The 21,946-nt window shown below is 46.7% G+C and overlaps 1 protein-coding gene across 3 annotated transcripts in view; it reads right to left on the reverse strand.

The window, feature by feature from the left end:
• The window catches only part of Thoc5 (THO complex subunit 5), a 30,366-nt gene that overhangs the window by 2,311 nt on the left and 6,109 nt on the right, over positions 1-21,946 (reverse strand). For 2 of the 3 annotated variants that reach the window (XM_020156482.2, XM_074061177.1), the window contains exons 4-20: positions 21,655-21,768; positions 21,415-21,512; positions 20,374-20,520; positions 17,614-17,728; positions 14,701-14,833; positions 13,951-13,986; positions 12,525-12,602; positions 11,667-11,707; positions 11,359-11,458; positions 9,498-9,606; positions 6,413-6,514; positions 5,525-5,621; positions 4,854-4,968; positions 3,521-3,624; positions 3,297-3,384; positions 1,451-1,566; positions 629-819 (exon numbers count right to left, since the gene is read on the reverse strand). In XM_020156482.2, coding sequence (XP_020012071.1) covers positions 629-819; positions 1,451-1,566; positions 3,297-3,384; positions 3,521-3,624; positions 4,854-4,968; positions 5,525-5,621; positions 6,413-6,514; positions 9,498-9,606; positions 11,359-11,458; positions 11,667-11,707; positions 12,525-12,602; positions 13,951-13,986; positions 14,701-14,833; positions 17,614-17,728; positions 20,374-20,520; positions 21,415-21,512; positions 21,655-21,768 — 1,784 coding nt within the window. The remainder of the gene's footprint in view (positions 1-628; positions 820-1,450; positions 1,567-3,296; positions 3,385-3,520; positions 3,625-4,853; positions 4,969-5,524; positions 5,622-6,412; positions 6,515-9,497; positions 9,607-11,358; positions 11,459-11,666; positions 11,708-12,524; positions 12,603-13,950; positions 13,987-14,700; positions 14,834-17,613; positions 17,729-20,373; positions 20,521-21,414; positions 21,513-21,654; positions 21,769-21,946) is intronic. The other variant, XM_020156483.2, reaches the window with a different exon arrangement.

Genomic DNA, 21,946 nt, shown 5'->3' on the forward strand with positions numbered 1-21,946 from the left:
AAAAACAACAACAACAAAAAGGAATCATCCAGGAGCTTCCTATGAAGCCCATGAATTACCTCTGATTCACCATAAGCTGGAAGGTGTCACCTCCACCACTTCAGTCCCTTGGAGCCTGGCTCAGTGTGCAACAGAACTGATTGCTCTATGGCCACTGCCCTCGGCACCAGTCTCCCTCAGGAGATGGTTCCCTGTGTGCTGCCACATGTCCCAAGGAGCACCCAAGAGATGACAGCAGACTCCCTGGGGTCTGTGGGATGCACCAGCTTAAAACACTCATTCGTAAGTCAAGAGCAAGACCCTAGTTTCCCACAGGAAGTAGCGGAGGTTCAGCCACATCTTCTTGGTTCAGGGCCTGGTGCTGCTTACATGTGTAGGGTGGGTGGCCTCCTCCTGTGGTTCCTGAAGACAGGTGACCCAGGCTGCTAGGGATGTTTTAGGAAGGAGGGAGAGGATTCTCTCTGGGAAATGTGGCAGCAGGATTTTAATTTCTGCTGTGAACAGACAGGTGCACCAGAAAAGGAGCCACCATGCCAGACCCACACACTAAGACCTAGCCTCCTGCAGGTCTCTGATCTTTGTTCCAAATCCTCATGAGAAGTTACCAGAGCCCTCATCCTTGCCTCACCTGAAGAGTCGCAGACACATCTTCTCCTGAGGAAATTCTTTGGGTCCCTCCACGCTGTCGTCATGGCTCTCGGTCTCCAGGTAGACGTCAAGCAGCACACACAGCCTCTGCAGCTGGTTGGTCAAGAGCTGGTAGCTGGGCCTGGGGCCACACAGCTCCTTGTAGCACACATTGACCTCACTCTCCATGGCCTGTGCAGGTGGGAAAGCCAATGCCTCAGTGCCACCTTCCCACACGTGGCTGGCCACAATGGCTGGGCTACTGTCCCTGGCAGGCCCCAAGGTTACTATAAACAAGAACTGCAACCAGAACCTCTACAGTTGCTGGGCCTGCGATGAAGCCAGACTGCCTCGTCCACCCTGAGGCCTTTCCTCACCTGTAACTGTCCCTGCTTCAAATGACCAGAGCCAGGAAGACAGCTGTGCAGAAAAGCAATCTTGAGACCCAAGTGAGAAGGTGCTAGGATTAAAATGTGCTCCGTGGCCGTAAGGCTGCTACCGAATCCTATCAGAAGGTGTGACCCTAAGTGACAGCTGTATTTAGCCCGCCATCACCTCATTCCAATGCTCCAGTAACGCTGCTGAGTTTACTCACGTTCTCACAGAACCCCAAGATGGCAACCTTTAAGCCAAGTACTCCTATTGTATAAGCGGGGAAAGCTGTGGGCCCTGAGGGAGGTGAGAGGGCGAGAGGGGTCTAGGCCCTCTCCTTTTTTACACTCCACAAATCCTGCCAAGCCCATGTCCTCAGCTGTGGAAGATTCTGTCATGGCCCACCTCTCCAGATGGTTCTCTGCTCCTGTCACCCTGTTGTGGCCCTTACCCGAATGTTGTCATCATTGCTGTTGGTTTTCTCTCCTTTCCAGTTCAGACAGAGCTGGAAAATGGGTGGGATGGAGGAGTAGCCAGGGTTTAACACCACGGCGGCCTGGAGTTTGGCTGGGAAGAGAGGGGAGAAGAAGAAGAATCAGGTCTGTCACCCAGTTTGCCATGATAGCCTCCCCAGTGGACCCCAGGCCAGCTTAGATGTCACCTATTAAGCCATGAGCTGCAGAGTACACTGGCACCTCAAGGGCTTTGTTCTCTTTGCTGGTCTCCCCGGTACTCAGTCCATCTTGTGTATGCCCACAAGTTCAGTTTGCTATCTTGAAAGAAGTTTGTCATTTCTTTTTTATTTTTGTAAAGATGTTTTTGAGACAGAGTCTCACAATACAGCCCAGGCTGGCCTCAAACGTTTGGTCCTTCTGCTTCAGCTTCCTAAGTGCTCGGATTAAAGGCCTGTGACACCATGCCCAGTTTGTCACTTATTTGCTAGCAGGTTAAGGATTCTTCCAGGTGAAAGCTTACTATCTGTTTTTTCCTTTCAACAATATTGTTGTTAACTTGTATTAGTTACATCAATCAAGTGTATTTTTTTTTTCTATTCTCTTCCTTTCACTTTTAGATACTTTGTTTTGTGAAATTCTTTTCAAAAGCCAACACTTACTGTATTCCAGGCACTGTGCTATCCCCTTGAAGTACATTTTATTTGATTCTAACAAGGGTTCTATCAGAACGATCGTCCTCACAAAGACAGCGATGCTGCCTTTAGCCAGACTGCCTGACGTCAGAGCTGTGTTCGTAATCATATAGTGAAATATCTGTATCTTTTACTATATTCACGCTTCCTCTGGTGATGGCTTTTGTCTTTTTCACAGGGTGACATTTCTCCTCTCTACCAACAGGCACTTAGAACTTGCTATGGTTTGGATGACTTGAGTGCATCTCCCCAAAGGTTCATGTGCTAGAAGTGTGGCAGTGGTGACAGGTCACAGAACCTTTACAAGGCAGGGCCTAGTGAGAGGTAATTAGGTCTTAGGGGTTGGGAGGGATACCGCCCTCTGAAGGGATTACTGTAACTTCTCTTGGAACTCTGGTTAGTTCCCACAAGAAAAACTTGCCAGCAAGGCTGGGGCTAGAGGTATGAGTCGAGTGTGAGTGCCTGGCTATCAAGTGTAAGATCCAGAGTTCAAACCTCAGTACCACCAAAACAAAACAAGCCTCCAAAAGTGTGAGCTAAAGAAACTTTTCTTTATAAGACACCTGGTCTCAGGAATTGTATTATAGCACTCAGAAACAGACTAATATAAAACCACAGATAGGTTCCTCAGCTCAGTGGCCACAGCAGTGAACCTGGGGGTGAGACCCTGTGGGCAGCACCAGGTTTGCTGGGGCTGGTAGGACAACAGCATAACAGCCTGAGCATAGCCTCTGGATGGCTCCAGCAGGAGGCCCTGGCAGAGTCAGATGGCAGCTTCTGATGCCTCTAAAGGGAGTGCGGGGACTGAGGAAGAGGGAGGAAGGTCCTGCACCCCTGCCCTATACAACCTGAGAGCAACACCCCTGCCCTTTTGTGCAGGAGGAGGAAGGAGATCTGATACTCAAGATCAGCAAAGCAAAGGGCAGAGAGCCAGGCTTTCCTCAGCTGTAAAGTAGGCTGATTCTGCCCACACTTGGGACTGTGGTGAGGATGAAAGGAGGAACCGTGTAGTGGTTCAAGTCCTCCGTGGACCTCAGCTCCCACAAGCACAGTAGGGTCTTTTGCTTCCCTTGGGAAACCTCCAGACTTGTGAGATTCTTGGCGGCTCCCCTTGACTAGACCCATTGGGGTTAGCAGAGCAATTACCAACCTGTGCCCCTTTCAACAAGTGCCATGTAGTAGAGATTAGTGTCCCCCGCTAGTCCGGCCTCCACAACGTCCTTGGTGAAGTGCAGCTCCTAGAACAGGCACCATGGACAAAGAGTAAGCTGCTGGCTTCCCTAGTCAAATTCCTTTGCTTTTGGTGAGGGTGGGGGACAGGAGTTAAGAGGTGATGTGGTCCTACAGTCCCAGGACAGCCACTCTTTCACCTACCATGTAATCCTCATGGGCCATGGTCACCCACTTTACCAGGCGAGAGACAACCTTGGCAGGAAACAGGTACTGGCAATCACTGGTAACTGGCACAATGCCATGTTCTGAAAGAGGGCAAGACAGGTGGTGTCACGGGTAGAGATCAGGTCCCACAGCTGGGTCATCAGCACTGGCCTGAGGCCCTGCCATCTGTCCTGGTACACCTGGCACTCAGGTCAACACATGCCAGGAATACAGGCACACCAACCTGACCTTCATGAAGGGGTATGTGCCTGTGGCCAGATCCAGCACCTGTATTTATTCACGGTGCTTTACCCTTAATGCAAATGACAGCCAGCAAAACAAAAACCCCCGAGGCCAAAACCAGTGTTGGTGTCCCTGCTGCAGGGATTATTAATTAGAACAAAGAGCTGGGTGAGCTGTGTTTTCACGGCTGACCTTGACAGAGGTGTTTTCTGTGTCAGTTCCTCTAAGGGAGGAGAGCTGGAAAACTGCTCCAGGGTAAATTCCTGCTGGCACTTCAATAAACAAATATGCCAATACAGTAAGCTGTCCTGGGTGATAATCATCAATCTTGGGACAAAACAAATTAAGCAATGGTGGAGAGCAAGACCTGATGGACAGATCAGTGTCCACATGGAGCCAAAGAACTGGCCCAGGGCGTTGAGTTCTCCAGGTGGGTCCTGAAACCCAATGCCTTTCCTGAGAGTGAGTCTTCTAGATCTAAAAGATCTGACACCCTCCCCTGCACACACCTATGCCCACCCTGCAAGTGCACACTTATCAAGGATTTATTGAATTAATAAACTAAAAGAAGCCCCACAATGGCCGGCACAGAAGTCAGTAGGTCATCATAATCACCTGGGAGCTTAGGAGAACACAGGGGGCTCAACTCCATGCCGAGGTGCATCAGGTCAGTATGTGTAGAGAGTCGAGGGAATGGATCCCTACACAGCTCTATTCAATGGGCTGAGAGTGAGCTCCTGAGGGCGGGCCTCCATTGGGGCCCAGCATGCATCAGGCTCTCATTAAATGCCTTCAAGTGCACATCAAAGTCTGGGATACACTGATTTAGGATGAGCAGCCTGATCAGTCTATGAACTTGGGCCACCAAAGGCTCTGGGAGCATCTCTGGGAGAGCCAGGGCAGTCCCGATGGCTCTGCAGGGAGCTCAGGCCTCTGCCTGAATGGGCCCGCAGCTCAACACCCCTGCTCAGTAGTCAGGAATCCCAGGCTCTTTGATTTGTCAGCAGGATTTAAGAGTTCTGCATGAAAGGTTGTTGTTTTATCCCTGTGTTGTCAGAATGAGAGTTAGTCCCCAGGCTCAGCTCACCCAGAGATGCAAACTGTTTATGGAGAGCCAGACGGGATTGCACTCTGGTCTTCAGCAGTGTCATGGTGGTCTCCATGTGGCTGGCGCTCTGGGAGTGGTCGGCAATCACCGTGTACTGTGAATGACAGGGAGAGGTACACGCCTGAGAGCCCTGCCTCCCTTCCTGCACCTCTCTCCTGGGACCTGCCAGTCTGCACAGCCTGGACCACGCACATCCCAAGGTGGGTGCTGTTCAGTCATAGCAGGGTCTATCCACTATGACAGACAGAAGGTGAGTCCTGGCAGGAACACAGGCTGCTGGATTCTCAAGAGGCTGTGACCAGTTCCTGAGAAAACACAGGCTTCTGCTAAGGTGCCTGGCCCCCTGGCTTTCTTCCACGCCTTGGTTCTGGCAAGAAACAAGGGAAGCAAAACCTGCAGCCATGCTGCACCTAGAGCAGGGACCAAGTTACCTTGGTCTAGAAGACTACTAGGCTCAGGGAGAAGGCAAAAGGCATTTCAACACTTGTAGGCCTGAGACCTACAAGTGTCCTGAGCGGATGCAGGACTGATCACAGTCCCAAGGAAAGGCATTCTGCAGACCAAAGCCCCAACAGGCCAGAAGGCTTTCTGGAATCAATCCAACAGGAGGTGGAGGCCCTCAGCCAAGGAGGCAGGGTCAGTGTACACACCTGGGGCTGCTCTTTGGGGAAGTGGAGGCCACCCAGCTTCTGTACCCACAAATAGGGGTGACCTAGGTCAAGTACATAGTCTCTCAAAGTCAGGATGCTGTGGAAAAGAAGACAGAATAAAATTATTGTATAAGTCATTTCTGCTGTGGTCCCCAGATACAGCCTCTCTTCCACCCCCTGGTGCCTCACAGACAGCCTGTTCATAGCTAAGCTGCCTGCAAAGTACCTTAACTTCATCAGCTCCTTACTGGGAATTTTATCTCTCCCACATTCATGTTCCTCTTTTCCCCTTGCAGCCTTCAAATCTTAAGCAAATCTCAAATAGAAGGCTTTGCACTAACCTCTTCACCAGTCTGCCAATATATAAAATATTTATAAAAATTTTAACTGGATGTGGTGATGCAGTTTTATAATCCCAGCCCTTGGGAGGCTGAGGCAGGAGGGTCTTGAGTTCAAGGCCAGTATGGGTCACATAGCAAAACTCTATTTCAAGAAACAAACAGACAAAAAAACCCCAACAACAATCCAAAAACTTAATCACCAGAGAATTAAAATTAAAAAATTTCAAATGTTAAACATTTTTACTGTATCAGGGAGGTTTTTTTTTCCCTTCTCCTTGAAGAGTTGGGGACTGAAACCAGGGCTCTGCTGCTGAGTCACATCTCCATCCCTTATCACATATGTATATGGTCCTCAAATTTTGATTCATCTGTCCTTCCACCACATCCCCCTGCCTTGTAAGCAAGAAAGGGAATGTGTCCCATCCAGCCCCACGGTCATCTTACCCTTTAGGTGGCCTCTGGCCCTGACCGGTCTCCAGCTTGGCCTTGTGCCATCAAGACACTCAGAAACAGAGAGGCTGAGAGAGGGAAAATGCTGCTGACTCACCCAACTTTATCGAACTGATACTGATTGGCTGGATTCGGAGTTTTCTTTCCATGGTCTCCAGGATACAAACAACTGAGGACTGAGTCAGGGGACAGCAAATCCCTGCAAAGGAGAAGAGACTGCAGTGAGAATGCCGGCCAACATCGAGTCTCCAGGTGCACAAAGGCATTTGGGGGTGGCAAAGCCTCCCATGGGCCAGACTCTTTCTGTGAACTCCCAATTTCTTTTTTTTAAACCCTCTATTCAAGAGTTATATGGTGGCTAGGGCCTTACCTTGGAGGAATAATAAAAATAGTACCAGAAATAAGGATAGTAAAAATGTTTTTTACATGTGCAATTAAGCTATTTTGTTTTTTTGTTTTTCTGCAGTGCTGGGGATTGAATCCAGCTTTGTGCATGCTAGGCAAGTACTCCACCACTAAGCTAAGTTCTCTAGCTGTGGGGGTAAATGGGGTGAGTGCATAAATTATACATATTTGTGGGGTACACTGTGATAATTTGATACACGCATACTGATCTAATCTGGCACTTAGCACTTCCATCTTCTTAGACATTTCTCATTTCTTTGTGTTGGAAACCTTTGAACTTCTCTCTTTACAGTTCTTAATAAACTGTAGTAAGCTGTTGTGAACTGCAGTCAACACTATACTGCAGAACATCAGAACTCACTCCTCTTATCTACTTATTGTGGTACCTGTGACCCAATCCCTCTATTTTCCCTCCACCCAATAATGATTTCTAGTAAATGTAACAATGTCCATTATAATAGAAATAATAAGGATTTTCTTCAAAGCAGATCAGACTCCTTCCACCCCAGAGAAAACAAGCGTGCTCGGTCTATATCACTTTGACCAAATCTCATGGTAATCAAGAAAAAAAAGACCTTCTTCATATTCCCAGACAGAGGTATTATCACATGCACTGGAGACACAGTGACTCAGTGCTGTAAGGAGAGAGAGAGACAGTGTCACCACTGCCACCCACTTGGGATGGTTAGGGTACAATCTGTAATTAAATGTGACAGGCAGAGTAGAGATGGTGTGGAGGATCGTGTAGTAATTTTGTCACAAAGGACGAGGCCTGTTCTTTTCCTGAAGCAGCAGGGGAGGGTTCTTATTTTTCTCAGGATGACACCTGGAACAATGGAGGTGGGACATGCTGACCCTGCTGCTCTGAGTCTCAGGGCATTTTGTCTCAGCGTGACTTTGGGAACTTGATACCAGGACAGTGGTGGCTGCTGGCTCTTCCCTGTTCTCTGTCTCCCTGACCCCCATGGGCCTCTGCCCACTTCACTGCCTCACAGGGAGAACTGGGTGGAAAACAAAGGTTTTCAGTCTTTCAGCCACTGTTTACTGACTATTACTAATAAGCTGAATCAAGCAAACATAAAATGGAATAGCTAAAACTGCACAGGAGGCTTTTGTTTTTCTTTTTGCAGTGCTGGAGATCAAATCCAGGGTCTACCTCTGAGTTATAGCCCCAGCCCAGTTTTTAACTGACAAAACCTGGTGAAGAATCAATCCTTGACAAAAATTTACACCTGGGGCTCAGTGGTCACACCCATGCCTAGCATGCACAAGGTCCTGGCTTGATTCCCAGAACCAAAAGAAGAGGAGATTTGGAGGCATGGCTCAAGTGATAGAGTGCCTGCTTACCAAGCACAAGGCCTGAATTCAAACCCTGATACTGCTAGAAAATAAAAAATAAATGTAGGCATTACATAAAAACACAAAAAGAGTGGGTGATGATAAACCAACTGTCATTTGCCAAGTGTCTCATCTACTACCAAGGCCTGTCTCTTCACAAGTACCCTGGGGACACTGCAATTAATGACCACAAAGTGAGGACACAGACTCTGAGGCCAGGCATACAGTGTGGCAAGCAGCTGGAATGAAGTATGAAATAAAGCCAGCCAATAGCCCTGATTTTAGCACCTTAGGGATGGGCAAGCCAAAAGCTCATTACTACAAGCTCTACCCTCATCTGAGTGGACCCATGGTCCAGCTGAGCACTGCAACTGGATGCTCAGAAGCAGCAATCCTGGGCGCCCTCTGCTGGGAACAGGGTCAGTTTCATCCAGCCTGTCGCTGGGTAGTCCAGGCACAGGCTGCTAAGGCCTGAAAGAGGTGTAGACTCTTAAGTGCAAGGTCTAAAAGTGCAGAAGATTCCATCCCATCAGGCAGAATGGGAAGGGATGGGAGGAAGCCTGCTTCACCAGGGACCAGACCTGAGCCTCAGCTGTCTTTGTCCATTTGACAGTGGGACCCAGTCAGGGCGGTGACAGGAGTACTGAGTCGGGGTGGTGCTCTGGTAAGTGGAAGGTAGTCCACCCTCAGGCCCTCTCTGCCCTCCCTTCTTCCCTCCCCCAGCTGCAGAACAAGACTGCTATGGTCAGAGGCTTCTTGGAGTGGAGGACGTGTGAGCCTCTGCTCATCCTCCTCAAAACCTCCAAGCCATCGTGTTAGTGCATGCCTGCAACCCCAGCTACTCCAGAGGCAGAGGCAGGAGGATGGAAGTTTGAGACCAGACTGGACAAAGTTAGCACAACCCTATATCAAAAACAAAATAAACAAAGGGGTGACATGCCTCAACTGGTAGAACACTTGCCTAGCAGCACAAGGCCCTGGGTTGATTTCCCACGTCTAATTTTCACAGGAGAAAAACCAAACAAACACAAACAAACAAACTCTACTGGGATATCCCATAGTCCTCTTCCCACCAGCCAGGTAAGAACAAACCTGGAGATTGAGCTGAAAAATCCCAGTGGCCTGGGATAGAAAAAGAGTGGTCTAAATTTGTCAACCTAGTCAGATTTGCCAAATCACACTTTTGTATCCAGACACGTTCCATGGATTCAAAAAGCTGGTAGCTCTGCCCACTCAGTCAATTTGCAAATGCACTGTTGTCACTCTGTCATCTGCTTCACAAATCTAAGTCAGAGAGTCATTTCTAAATTCCAGGGATGTGCCAGGACTCCCAGGCTATGGGACACAATCACAGATGTGAACGTGGAAGTGGACCTTTTCAGAGGGAGGAGCTGAGAGCAGCCCAGGCTCCCACCACATCCCCTCCTCCTGGCCCATACCCTGCACTGATGGGGGTGATCAGCTCCATGGCAGTCGTCACTTTGGCTTTCACTGTCATGACGTTGAGGTTCATGAGGTAGTAGAAAGTCAGGTGAAGCACACTGTCGTCTGGAGGGGGAGGAGGAAAGGAAAAGAATCATCTATGAGTTAAATGCTTATAGCAGAGTGAGCAGTACTAAAGGAAAGAAATTCAAACATGACTTGACAATCTTTTACTATAAAAACAAAAATGCAACAACAAATAATGTTGAGGGGGAAAAAAAAAGTAGTATGTCTACAAGCTCTTGAACGTTGTGAGTCTGCCACTAGTCAACATGAACAGGGAGGCCAGAGGTCAAGGTCAACATTATCAACAAGACTAAGGGATACCCCTGGCATGATGGCATTATGACATCTCTGCTACTCTCTCCCCAAATCATAACTGCCCTCCGATCAAGGTCATAAAACAAAAGGAAAGACTGAGGAACTGCCGTTGCCCAGAGGACGCTAAGAAGCAAGACAGCTAAACACAATAGAGATCCTGCCTTGGTCCTGGAACAGAAAAAGGATATTAGTAGAAAAAGGAGGGAACTCTGAATGTCATCCTGTTGTTGAGTTAATTTCACTGGATCAATGAAATTAACACTGGTTTTGATCATGGCAATGTGGTTAATTAAGGTGTTAACACCAGGGGAAGCTGGATGAAGAGGAAAAGGGAGGACAGGGGTATAGCTCAGGGGTACAGCACTTGCCTAGCATGAGTAAGGTCCTCAGTTCCATCCTCAGCACCAGCACCACACACCCACACACACACACACAAAGTTGAAAACAAACAAACAAACAAAAAGCAGAGAGAACCAGTGTGCATAGCACATTTCCATCTGTGTAAGAAATAAAGGGAGCGTGAAGTCCTGAGTTCAAACTCCAGTCCCACCAAAAATAAATAAAGTGGGATAAATATATACTTGTATAAAAGTTTCTGGATCATAGAATATTTCTAGCAAACACATAAAAATCTATAACAGTGGTTGTGGTTAGAGGTCAAGACCAAGGACTGGCATCAGAGAGCCTGGGGTGAGGGAAAGTTAGATTTCATTGTTACCTCCTGTATTACCAAACACTTACCATGTACTCCTTTCCTACAAAACCATATTCTTTCTCGTCTCTCTTTTTTTTTTCTTGGCAGTACCAGGGTTTGAACTCAGAGACTCACACTTACTAGACAGGTACTCTACCATTTGAGTACTCCACCAGGTCTCAAGACATAGTCTCTGCAGAACAGAGTTCTAAACTCGTATTATTTACACACACACACACACACACACACACACACACACACACACACACACACAATTTTTTTCCAGTACTGGGGTTTGAACAAGGGCCTACATCTTGAGCCACTCCACCAGTCCTTTTTTGTGATGGGTTTTTTTGGGATAGGATCTCACAAACTATTTGGCCCCCAGGTTGGCTTCAAACCTCAATCCTGATCTCTGCCTCCTGAGTAGCTAGGATTACAGGAATGAGCTACCGGTGCCCGGCTGTAAACTCATATTTATTAAATTAAACTTGGTGGTGGTATTACTCAAAACCTACATACTCTTGCAACTAGTTCTGTGCATTTGACATGTCAAATTCAGAAAGTGTAGTTTTATTAAATGTCCCTTATGTGTCTGGATTTTTGTTGCTTTGTTGTATAAGGTTATGGCTTAAAAAAAAAAAAGTCAAACACTCGTGCAAAACAAGGGAGAAAAACAGAGAACAAGGTCACCAAAACAATTTTAGGGGCAAAGAGGCCTCTAGCTTATTGGGCTCTCTGCACCCACAGCTGGTCAAACTCAGATGCTACCAGATCCCCCAGGATGAGGTGAGTAAGCTCACCTTTGCACTTCAGGTCCAGCATGACGGACAGCGGGTGCCTCTTCAGCATCTCCTTGCGTTTGTCATCCAGCTGAACTCCCAGTGTGGGTCGCCGTCGCTTCTGAACAAAGGAAAGGGGCAAGACGATAATCACTGGTTATCCGAATTTCCCTCTTCCCATTCCCTCTGGCCAGGGCCTCACACTGCTGTCTGGCACCCGCTGCCTCAGCTATCCGGAGCTAGGCTCCATCCCTGCAGCCCTCTCTTCAGTCCTCTTCCTCTGTGTCCAGGGAGGTGGCCCCAGCAGACTTGCAGGAAATACTGCTTACCGTGGTCTGCTCTTCCTCAGCATCCGAGTCGCTCTCGTCATCTGCGGCCACACAGAGAAGGCAGGGAAAGGTGAGAGGGCTCCACGTGCTCCCCAAAGCACCTCACCCCTGGGGACTGAGAAGTCCAGACTCTGTATATGGCTTTCTTTAGAATAAATGATAACTCAATTTGCTGCTTCTCGTTCAGTAATAAAAACATGGTGCCAGGCACTGGTAGCCCACACTTGTAATCCTAGCCACTCAGATCAGGCAGGAGGATCATAGTTCGAAGCCAGCCAGGACAAATAGTTCACAAGACCCTATCTCCAAAAACCCCACCACAAAAAAAAAGGGCTGGTGAGTGGCTCAAGATGTAGGTCCTGAGTTCAAGCCCCAGTGACACAAAAACAAACAAACAAAAACACAAGAATGACCTATCATCCCACCACCCGTTTCTTTTTTAGATCTTTAATGTCATTTCTATGGAGAACAAGCCCCTCCACTGGTGGTAATGGTGATATAAATAACAAGAATATTAGCTGCTTGCACAGAGGGGTTACTATGTGCCAAGGATGATGTTTAGGACCTTGTATGCCTTGTCCCATCTAACCACGTAATTCTAGATGAGATATTACCATTCTTCTTTTACAGATAAGTAGACTGAGGCTTAGACCTTCCCAGGGCCAGTGAGGTAGTGAGTGGTAGGGCTGTAGGACTGTAATCCAAAGGCAGCTCTCTGTGACTCCAAGAACTGAGTTCTCCCATCTGCCCCAAACACTGACTTCCTGCTACACGGAAGCAGTCCAGCTAGAGCCAAGGAGAAATGGCCTTGGGTGCTGACCTGATGTTCCTGGGGAGGCAACCCAACCACCACTTTACCTTGGGAGTCCTCAGGGGGCTTGAACAGAGCCTTGGCTTCATCCACACTGCCTTCGATTGCCACAGACAATGTCTTATCTGTGGACAAGAAAAAGCTTCATGGGAAAACTGATGGGGAGGAGCTGAGAAAGGCAAGCAAGCAAGCGTGGGGCTACATTTTTTCCTGCTTCTTCCCCAGAAACTGGTAGGGAAATTAAATCTTTTTTCCATCATTTTCTGAGAACACCCCAAAAAAGAATTTCCAGAGAAGCATCCCTAAGACCGTGTTGAATGTCTCTCTTTTCATGTATACATAAGGCACAGAAATTCAAACCCTGACTCCACAGCACCATGAAACTCTTCTGCCAACTGTCCTAAAACTCACCTGTCCACATCCCCAGAAACGACAGCTCTCGCCTAAGTGTTTATTCTCTATTCTGCATGATACCCACCACCTGACAACACCATCTCACTTAACTGCAGAGAGTAGGTAGGAGGGTGGACCCTGCAGTCCAGTCCCAGGCCCATCAACTCCTGAACACATGACCTGGAAAGTGAAGTCACTGCTCTAAGCCTCAGTTTCCAGCCTATGAAATGGGGTCTTGGCGAATCACTACCTTGCTGAGCGGTGGGGGCTGATGACGCTGATGCTTATACTTTTAACTACAAAATTATTTTTAAAAAATTAGCTTTTAGGTATAGTGATGTAGTTCAGGGATAGAGTACATGATTAGTATGCAGGAGGCCTTGGGTTCAATCCCCAGCACTGGTAAATAAATAAGTCTTACTCTTACCAACAACTCTATAGAACTGATGTTATCATTACAGATATTTAAAAATGAGAAACCTAAGGCTCAGACAAGTTAGAAACCACAGCCAAGAAGCAGATAAGCCAGGATTCAAGTTCAGGTTTGTCGAACTCGAGTTTGGCCTCTCAAACACTGTGTTAACAGCCTGTTCCACACACTGGCCTGATATCCCACTGAGTGACTCCTCGTGCTCTCCTTTTGTGGAATTCTGGGCAGCCCAGTAGTAAGAGGTCAAACAGCGCACCACCCCACTTCCTGCATTTCTTTTTCTGTGGTTTAGAGATCAGACCTAGCACCTCAGCTACGTCCCCAACCCCTTCCAGTCTCAAGGGTACGGAGTCACAAAAGCCTCACACCATTTGTCCAGCTGCACTAAAGAAGTGCGTACACTTTCCCCAATAGTCGACTTCTGTGCCACGTCTACCAACCATACACAAACCATCTTACCCACCCACCAACAAGCTGTAGCTGGGGATTGAACCCAAGGCCTTGAGCATGCCAGGCAAGCACTGTACCACTGACTAAACCATATTCCCAGCCAGAGTACTCTTTCAGTTGTTTAATCCTGAGTCTACAGGAAAATGGGAGCGGAAGCAAGCTGAATTTTAAACACACACGAAAAAAAGATAATTACTCACCCTGTCTAGGGGGCTGGGAGGAGGATTTCATATGAGCTGATGATGGAAACAGGAGGGAGAACAAAGGAGTGGGAGACGGCGGAACGGACCAGAGAGACACAAGAAGAGAGACAGTAATGTGTTGGTGCCGTGGCTGGGAGGAGGGCATGCACTGGTTCGGTCTATGTCTGACTGGTGCGATGGGTGGGATGGGATCGAGGAGGAGATGTTCAGGCATTGGGGGCAAGCTGCAATGGCGCAGAGCAAAAGCTTTCCCAACACTTAGCAGAGTCCCAGGCTGCCCCTAAGCTTCAGGACACAGTCTTTCACCTGGTGAGACACGTAGCCTATTTCAGAGCCCAGTGAAAGAAAGTCCGGGAGCACTGGCAGGAATCTGTGTTCACCAAGTGCTTTTCCTTGCCCCCTAAAGCAGAATAGGAAACACCGATCCACTTGCCAAGCATGCCTTAATGGAGCGAGAACCTGAGAACCTGGACAGGCTGTTCAGGCACTGCACCTGGGGGCCATCCAGCCAGGCTTATGAAACATTCAAAGCCATTTATTCTGAAATGCCCATCCAGTTAGTCCAGCCTCAGGCAAGCTGGTTGAAGCAGCCATGCTGGGTATTGCAGAAGGGAAGCAGCACCTATCACCTGAGGGCTTCTGGGCAGGGTTGGGGAGCTCTCTTGGGGGAGCCAGTGCTTCCACATGACTCAGTAGCCGTGGCTGCTGCTCCCACAGCCCTCACCCTCACCCGGCCCCCATACTCACCACAGGCCTGCCCATAAGCAGTGGCCTGGACAAAGAGCACATAGAGGGGCGGTGGCAGGTGTCTGGCCGTCTCGTACTGCTTGTGAGCCTGGTCAAAAGGCATGAACAGGTACTCCTGCACTGGGAGGGAAGCCTGTGGGCAACAGAAGGTGAGTTTTTATTTGCCCTTTTTTCATCCATCCACAGGACCATGTAGCTGCTTTGCGACCATATGTAGTTTTTATTTACAAAGGTAATACATGATTAAACAAACAGATAAGCAGACAAAGGTTAACAGAAGAAAAAAAATCAGTTGTGGCTGGATGTGGTGGGCAAGCCTGTAATCTCAGCATTTAGGAGGCTGAGGCAAGAAGATTGCTAGTTCAAGGCCAGCCTGTGCCAAGGAAGGCCATCTCAAAAAAAAAGAAATAGAAAATTCTATATTCAATATCACTAGATCCTAGGGAGATGAAAATTACAACCAGAATGAAATACTCTCCACAAAGCTAAAATTACAAAGACCGACCCTATCAAGCACTGGACAGGATGTGGAACCATGGGAACAGTGCTGTAGGAATTTCCTTTTCAGCGTCCACCCAAGCTTAATGTATGTACAGCGTACGCTATCCAGGCAGCTTCATTCCTGCGCACAGACGCAGCAGAAATGTGGTACCCAGAGCAGCCTAGGTAAATTTCACAAATTGTCACTGCGCTAAAGAAGCAGACACAGAGTGCATACAATTCTACTTTCACAAAGCTCAAAACAGGCAAAAAAACAAAACAAAACAACAAAAAACAGTCAAAAGTAACCTATGGCTTAGAAGTCAAGATAAGGGTTATTGAGGGGTAGTGGGGAGATACAATCTAGGAGTGGGAACGGGTTCTAGAAAACTGGCAATGTTCTTTCAGGTGTTTATGCAGATGTGGTAACGTAGTGAAGATTCATTTAGTTGTATATTTATGAGTTGTATGCTTTTCTGCATGCAAAATTGTTACTATTAACATGATTATTTTGGGTGCTGGGGAATGAACCCAGGTCTTTATGTATGCCAATACACACTACCACTGAGTTGCATCCCAGTCCTGTAAAATTAAATTATTTATTTATTATTACTATTTTTTCGAGATGGGGGTGTCCTCCTTATGTTGCCCAGGCTGCTCTTCAACCCCTGGCTCAGCCATTCCTCCTCACATCTATATAGTCGTATACGTATGTCATTTCAGAAAAGTTGTATTCTAGTTCACATCCCCCAGAGATAACTGTTAATGGTTTGGTGTGAACATATTTCCCAACTGTTCACAAAACTCACGCACATATATATCCATACACACATTGAAATATACAAATGAGCTCATATTGTAAGTTCTACAACTTGCATTTTTTTACTTAATAATATATTAGATCTTCTTTCTGCCCAGTTATTCTATTAGTGGCTCCCATATTCCCATCACAGTTGCAAGGCTATATTATGCAAAAATTTATTTAATCTGGACCCTATTCAGGGACATTTACAGAGCTCCAATTAACAGGAGAATTTTTTTTTTTGGTGGTACTGGGATTTGAACTCAGGACCTCATACCTAATAGGTTGGCACTCTACCACTTGATCCATCTAGCCAGCCCTGTTTTGTGCTGGGTATTTTCTACATAGGGTCCCACAAACTATTTGCCTGAGCTGGCCTTGAACCATGATCCTCCTGATCTCTGCCTCCTGAGTAGCTGGGATTACAGGTGTGAACCACCAGCACCCAGCCAACAGGAGAAACTGAACGATGCAGAGGAGGTGGGTTGTTAAGTACAATCAAAACTGTTAGTTTTCACTTTCTTTTTCTCTTATTATTAAGTAACACTGGAGAATATTTTTTTGAACAACTCATTTATTTATTTGTTGTTTTTTGTAGTACTGGGGTTTGAACTCAGGGCCTCGCACTTGCTAGGCAGGTGCTCTACTGCTCCAGCCAGGCCTCCAGCTCTGTGAACAACTATGCCTAGAGTTGAAGGGAGGAAGTGCAGACCTGCTAAGTCCTAGAAAAGTGAGTTTATAATTTCTCTAGGGTTCTTTTACAATGTTCCCCCATATTAGCCATTTACTCTGCTTTATAAAATTGTCAGAATTTAAAACAAATCTAGGATCTTGGTCTTGCTAGGAAAGGGCTCTACCACTTTACTACTTGGATCCACTCCAGTAGCCCTTTATATCTTGGTTGTTTGTTTGTTTGTTTACTTGTGGTACCAGGGCTTGAACTCAGCCTACACCTTGAGCTACTCCACCAGCCCTTTTTGTGCTAGGTATTTTCGAGAACTATTTGCCCAGGCTGGCTTTGAACTGCTATCCTCCTGATCTCTGCTTCCTGAGTAGCTAGGATTACAGGTGCATTGGTTATTTTTGAGATAGGGTCTCATTTCATGCCAGGTCAGTCTGGACCACATTCTTCCCAGTCTCTGCTCCTGAATAGCTAGGATTATAGGTATGAGCCACTGTGCCAGGCCAAGACATTCTACATTATAGGCAAAGTGGGAGCCTTTCCTCCTAAGGTACAAAAGGGCTCTCAAATAAGCAGATCTGCTGAGCAGGCAGATGTCTACAGGAAGTGTGCTTTGATGCCTGGAGATGGCAGGGCTGGTGGAGACCATGAAGAGGGAAACTGAACTAGCACAGCCTGGAAAACCATGCTTGCTCACCAAAGGTGACTGTGGATAGAAACAAAACACATAGGTACAGGTGAGTATACATTCCTGAGTCCATCTGCCATCATTTCTTTACCCCAGGACATAAGCTCATCACATCAGCTGGAGGGGACTGCAGACAAGACCACCCTTGCATTGCACTCTGATTAGCTTAACACACCTGGCAAAGCCCAAAAGGTGACATGGCTTCAGGCAGCCTCTGGTCAGTGGTGAAGACAAAGCTAATGGTTGACGGGCTGAGCTCACCTGCATGATGCTGTTGAGGCGAGGCTGGAGGCTGCTCAGGTACTCCTTCTTCACCTCAATCTCCTTCAGGATCTTCTCCTTATTGGACAGACACTCTCGGTACTTCTCTGCCAGCCTGAAGGGTCAGTCAGAGCACTGTCACCAATGCCTCGCAGGAATACCTCCACATACCTGTTGACTCTCACTCACCCTCTAACTCAGTTTTAGTTAACTCCAGTGTCTGTCAGCACTCACTATGTGCCAGACCCTTTAGGGAGCTCATTAGAAGCGTCATCACATTTAATATATATAAAAACTCTAGAAGATAGAACTTTTCTCGTCCCTAAGGAAGCAAACTAAGGCTCAAGGAGCTACAGAACTTGCACAAGGTTATATACACAGCTGAGAGCCAGCACAAGTGAATCCATGCCTCTCTCCAGAGGTTCTGCACATGCTCAGCAGAGAACACCTCTGTGCCATCTTCTCCATTTCTTGCCTGAGAGGCTAGACCCCAAATTTCCACACATGGAACAAGAAGCTACATCACCCAAATGAGGCCCACAGACTACCTGAGTTGGGCAGGTGGGAATGGATTCCCGATCTGTGCCATAGGAATGCAGCACTCACAGCTCAGCCTGTGCCTAGCTCAAACAATAGACTGGACAGGAGAATGACAGGCCACCCCCGCCTGCTAAAACAAGGGCACGTTCAAACTTCAGTACAGCCACAAAAAAAAAAAAAAAAAAAAAATCTCTTAGTCGGGTACCAGTGACTCACATCTGTAGTCCTAGTTACTCACTCACAAAGCAGAGGTCAGGAGGATGGGGGATTCAGAGCCAGCCCAGGCAAACAGTTTGCAAGATCCTATCTCGAAAAATACCCAACACAAATAAAAGCTGATGGAATGGCTTGAGTGGCCTTGTGCCTGCCTAGCAAGTGTGAAGCCCTGAGTTCAAACTCCACTACCACTATCAAAAAAAAAAAAAAAAAAAAGCCGGGCAATGGTGGCTCACACCTAAAATCCCAGCTACTCAGGAGGCAGAGACCAGGAGGATCGCAGTTTGAAGTCAGCCCAGGCAAATAGTTCGAGAGACCGTATCTCAAAAAAACCCATCATACTGTTATTGCTTATACTCTCTCTACAACAAAATTAGAAATAAGGGCAAAATAGTTTCTGCTGGGTATTGGGGGTGGGGAGAGGGAGGGGGCGGAGTGGGTGGTAAGGGAGGGGGTGGGGGAAGGGGGGAGAAATGAACCAAGCCTTGTATGCATATATGAATAATAAGAGAAAGGAAAAAAAAAAACATACACCTGCATGAAATACCAAGGTGAAACCCCCTTGAACAGTTAATACACACTTAAAAAATGAAAGGCAAGAAGGTAAAACAGGTCCTTTTGAGGGTGGGGACCATGCGAAGGAGAAGGGCATAAGGAGAGGGTGCAGGAGGGTGAACATGGATGTATTTTGTAATCGTGTATGAAAATAGAACAACGAAACCTGTTTAAATTGCTCTAGGAAGAGGGAGGAGGAAGAAGGGAGAATGATGGAGGGGTGACTCTAACTAAGATATGCTGTAAGCATATGTAATGTCATAATGTATCACCTTATACAACTATTAAATGCTAATAAATTTTTTTTTAAAAAAAAAACAAACCCATCACAAAAAAGGGCTGGTGGAATGGCTTAAGGTGTAGGCCCTGAGTTCAAACCTCAGTACTGGAAAAAAAAAAAAAAAAGAAAATCCCTAAGAACCAGACTTGGGCCAAAAGCACAGAATATTTTCTATAACAGAAAAAGGCAAATATAGAACAAAAACAACAACAAACTAGAGCAGATGTGCCAATGAAAAGCCCTAGAATTCCTACATAAATATGAAAAGAACACAGTCACCATAACAGGAGGGACGTAACCATGAAAAGTCTACTATGAAAAACATATATGCTATACACTTAGAAAGACTTAGATTAGATCACAGTGTAGAATTCTACTTATTTTTTTGTTTTTTTAGAATTCTACTTATGGTTAATAAAGAGAACCTCTTTATTAGTACAAGAGATTTTTTATAGCGAGACCAGTATTTACCATAGCAAAAACCAGAAACAACCTAAATATCCAACAGAACAATTTTGTAAATGACAATTTTGCTCTATGCTGGAGCGAATATCCCAGTATCTTGAATGAAAGAACATTTCAAAAGAGAGCTTTAAAATAATTCCAAAACAGCATGCTTATGGGTAGGAGGGAAAGGCAAAATTCAAAAGTAGCTATATGGCGCTGGAGATATAGCTCAGCTCAGCGGTAGAGCTCTTGCATCTTCCAGGTCCTGGGTTTGATCTCCAGTACCACAAGGGAGGAAAAATTAGATTTTTAGTACAAAAAATGCTTAGGTCTCAGATATTAAAATTTTAAAGGATAAAAAGTTACTTCGATGGCCAGATACAGTGGTGTGCACCGTAGTCTCAGCCATTTGGGAGGCTGAGGCAGGAAGATCACTTGAGTAAAGTATTTTAGGGTCAGTCTGGGCAACATAGCAAAACTCTGTCTCAAAACAAAACAAAACAAAACAAAAAGATACTCCAACTTTTTTAAAATAGCCTTAAGCAATTACAAGCCCTCCCAGGATGAGGCTGGTCAAGTTTAACCTGGGCAGTGTGAATTAATCAGAAATAGGATTTGGTTGGAGACTATGCTGTTGGTTCCAGTGCTCTGCTGTCTGATCCCAGTCATCAGGAAGCACTGTCGTTTCACAGCTAACAAGGCCACAAATGAGGAAGTCCCACCTTTTCCGCTGCTCCAGCTCCCAGTCCAGACGTGCCAGGGTCTGCTGGTGGGGGTCTCCCATTGTGACTTCAGCCTTGCTGATGTCTGATGGGGCCTCCTTATAAAACTCCTCTAAACTGACCAGATCAATTTCTTCATGCTTTGACCTATAGACAAAAACAAGAGGTCAAGCTGCTGTCCTCAGGAACCCTCATTGGCTTAAGCATGTGAAGCTGCCCCATTAATGCCCATGCAGCACTGGCCTACAGGACTCAAGATGCTAGAATCTAGTGTCAGCAAATGCTCATTGGCAGGGCTTTCAGTGTCATGAGTGGTTCTTAATGACACAGGGTTCCTTGTCTATGTCCAACATTTCTGTCCACAAGTTAGCTGAAGACCTGCAAGGATCCTTACTGAATTTACAGATGTCTTTTAGCTATTATCGATCCTACTCAAATAAAGTCAGGTGCTGGTGGCTCAAGTCTATAATCCTAGGTACTTGGGAAGCTGAGCTCGGGAGGATCACAGTTAAAGGCCACCCCAGGAAAATCGTTTGAGAGACACCATCTCCAAAAGAACCACAGCAAAAGAGACTGGAGGTGTGGTTCAGGCAGTAAGGTGCTTACTTTGCAAGAACGAAGCCTCGAGTTCAAACCCCAGTCCCACCCCCAGTTTTGAGTTCAAAAAGGAACTGCTGGGATTTTAGAGAGGAAAATTAGGCCAAAAAGTTAAAAGAATGTGACTGGAAGTGAGTTGCTTCTGTATGAGGTGCCCCACTATCAAACTGGTAAAAAAAAGGCCCCCACTGAGGAGACAGAACTGCTTTTCACCAAGAGCAGCGCTGAGAACTCAAAAGACCCAAAAAGGCTTCCTGGTTCTTTGTGCAGCCCGAAACTACTGCTTAGGAATCTCCCACTCCAAGTGACCTATTTCAGGATCTGGAAGAGCCTGCAGTTTTCCAAGCTCACTGGATTTAGTTTAAAGAGACTGGTTCCTACTGAGCCAGGGAAAAGCAGCTTCCACAGAGCAGCTGTGCCACAGCCCTGTCCTCACAAACTCACTTAAACTCTAGGCATTTGGTGATCTCCTTCTGCAGGTGCATCACCTCATACAGCAGGTTCTGTAGCTGCAGGTGATAGGCGTCTACTTTCTGCTTAGCCTGAAGGGAAGACAAGGTTGCAGGTGGTGAACAGGGTCTGGGTGGGACAAAATGTCAGCAAAATCAGAGAAGGGGCACAGGGGTCAAAAAAGAGGACTGGGAATAGTGGGGAAGAGGGTTAATTAAACCTCTCAACACCTACCTCGTGGGTCTGATCTCTTCCTTTCTTCAGCCTGATGTGGGCTAATCGGTTAAGTTTCTTTAGAGTCATAAAGTGCACACAGCTCTGGATTCTCCGTTCTTCAATTTCCACTGCCTACAGGCAGAGAAAATCATAAAGACCTCTAACAACAGGTGCTGGTTCAGCTTCCTTCAGACCCAGTGCTGGCCCAATCCCAGCCAGGGCCAAAAACAGATACTGGAGAGAGCCCAGAACCAGAAGTATCACGAAGGAAATGCAAGGGTGACTGAATGATATACTTACATATACCCAT

Source organism: Castor canadensis, chromosome 18 (genome assembly GCF_047511655.1).
Source record: "Castor canadensis chromosome 18, mCasCan1.hap1v2, whole genome shotgun sequence".
Classification (NCBI taxonomy): domain Eukaryota; kingdom Metazoa; phylum Chordata; class Mammalia; order Rodentia; family Castoridae; genus Castor; species Castor canadensis.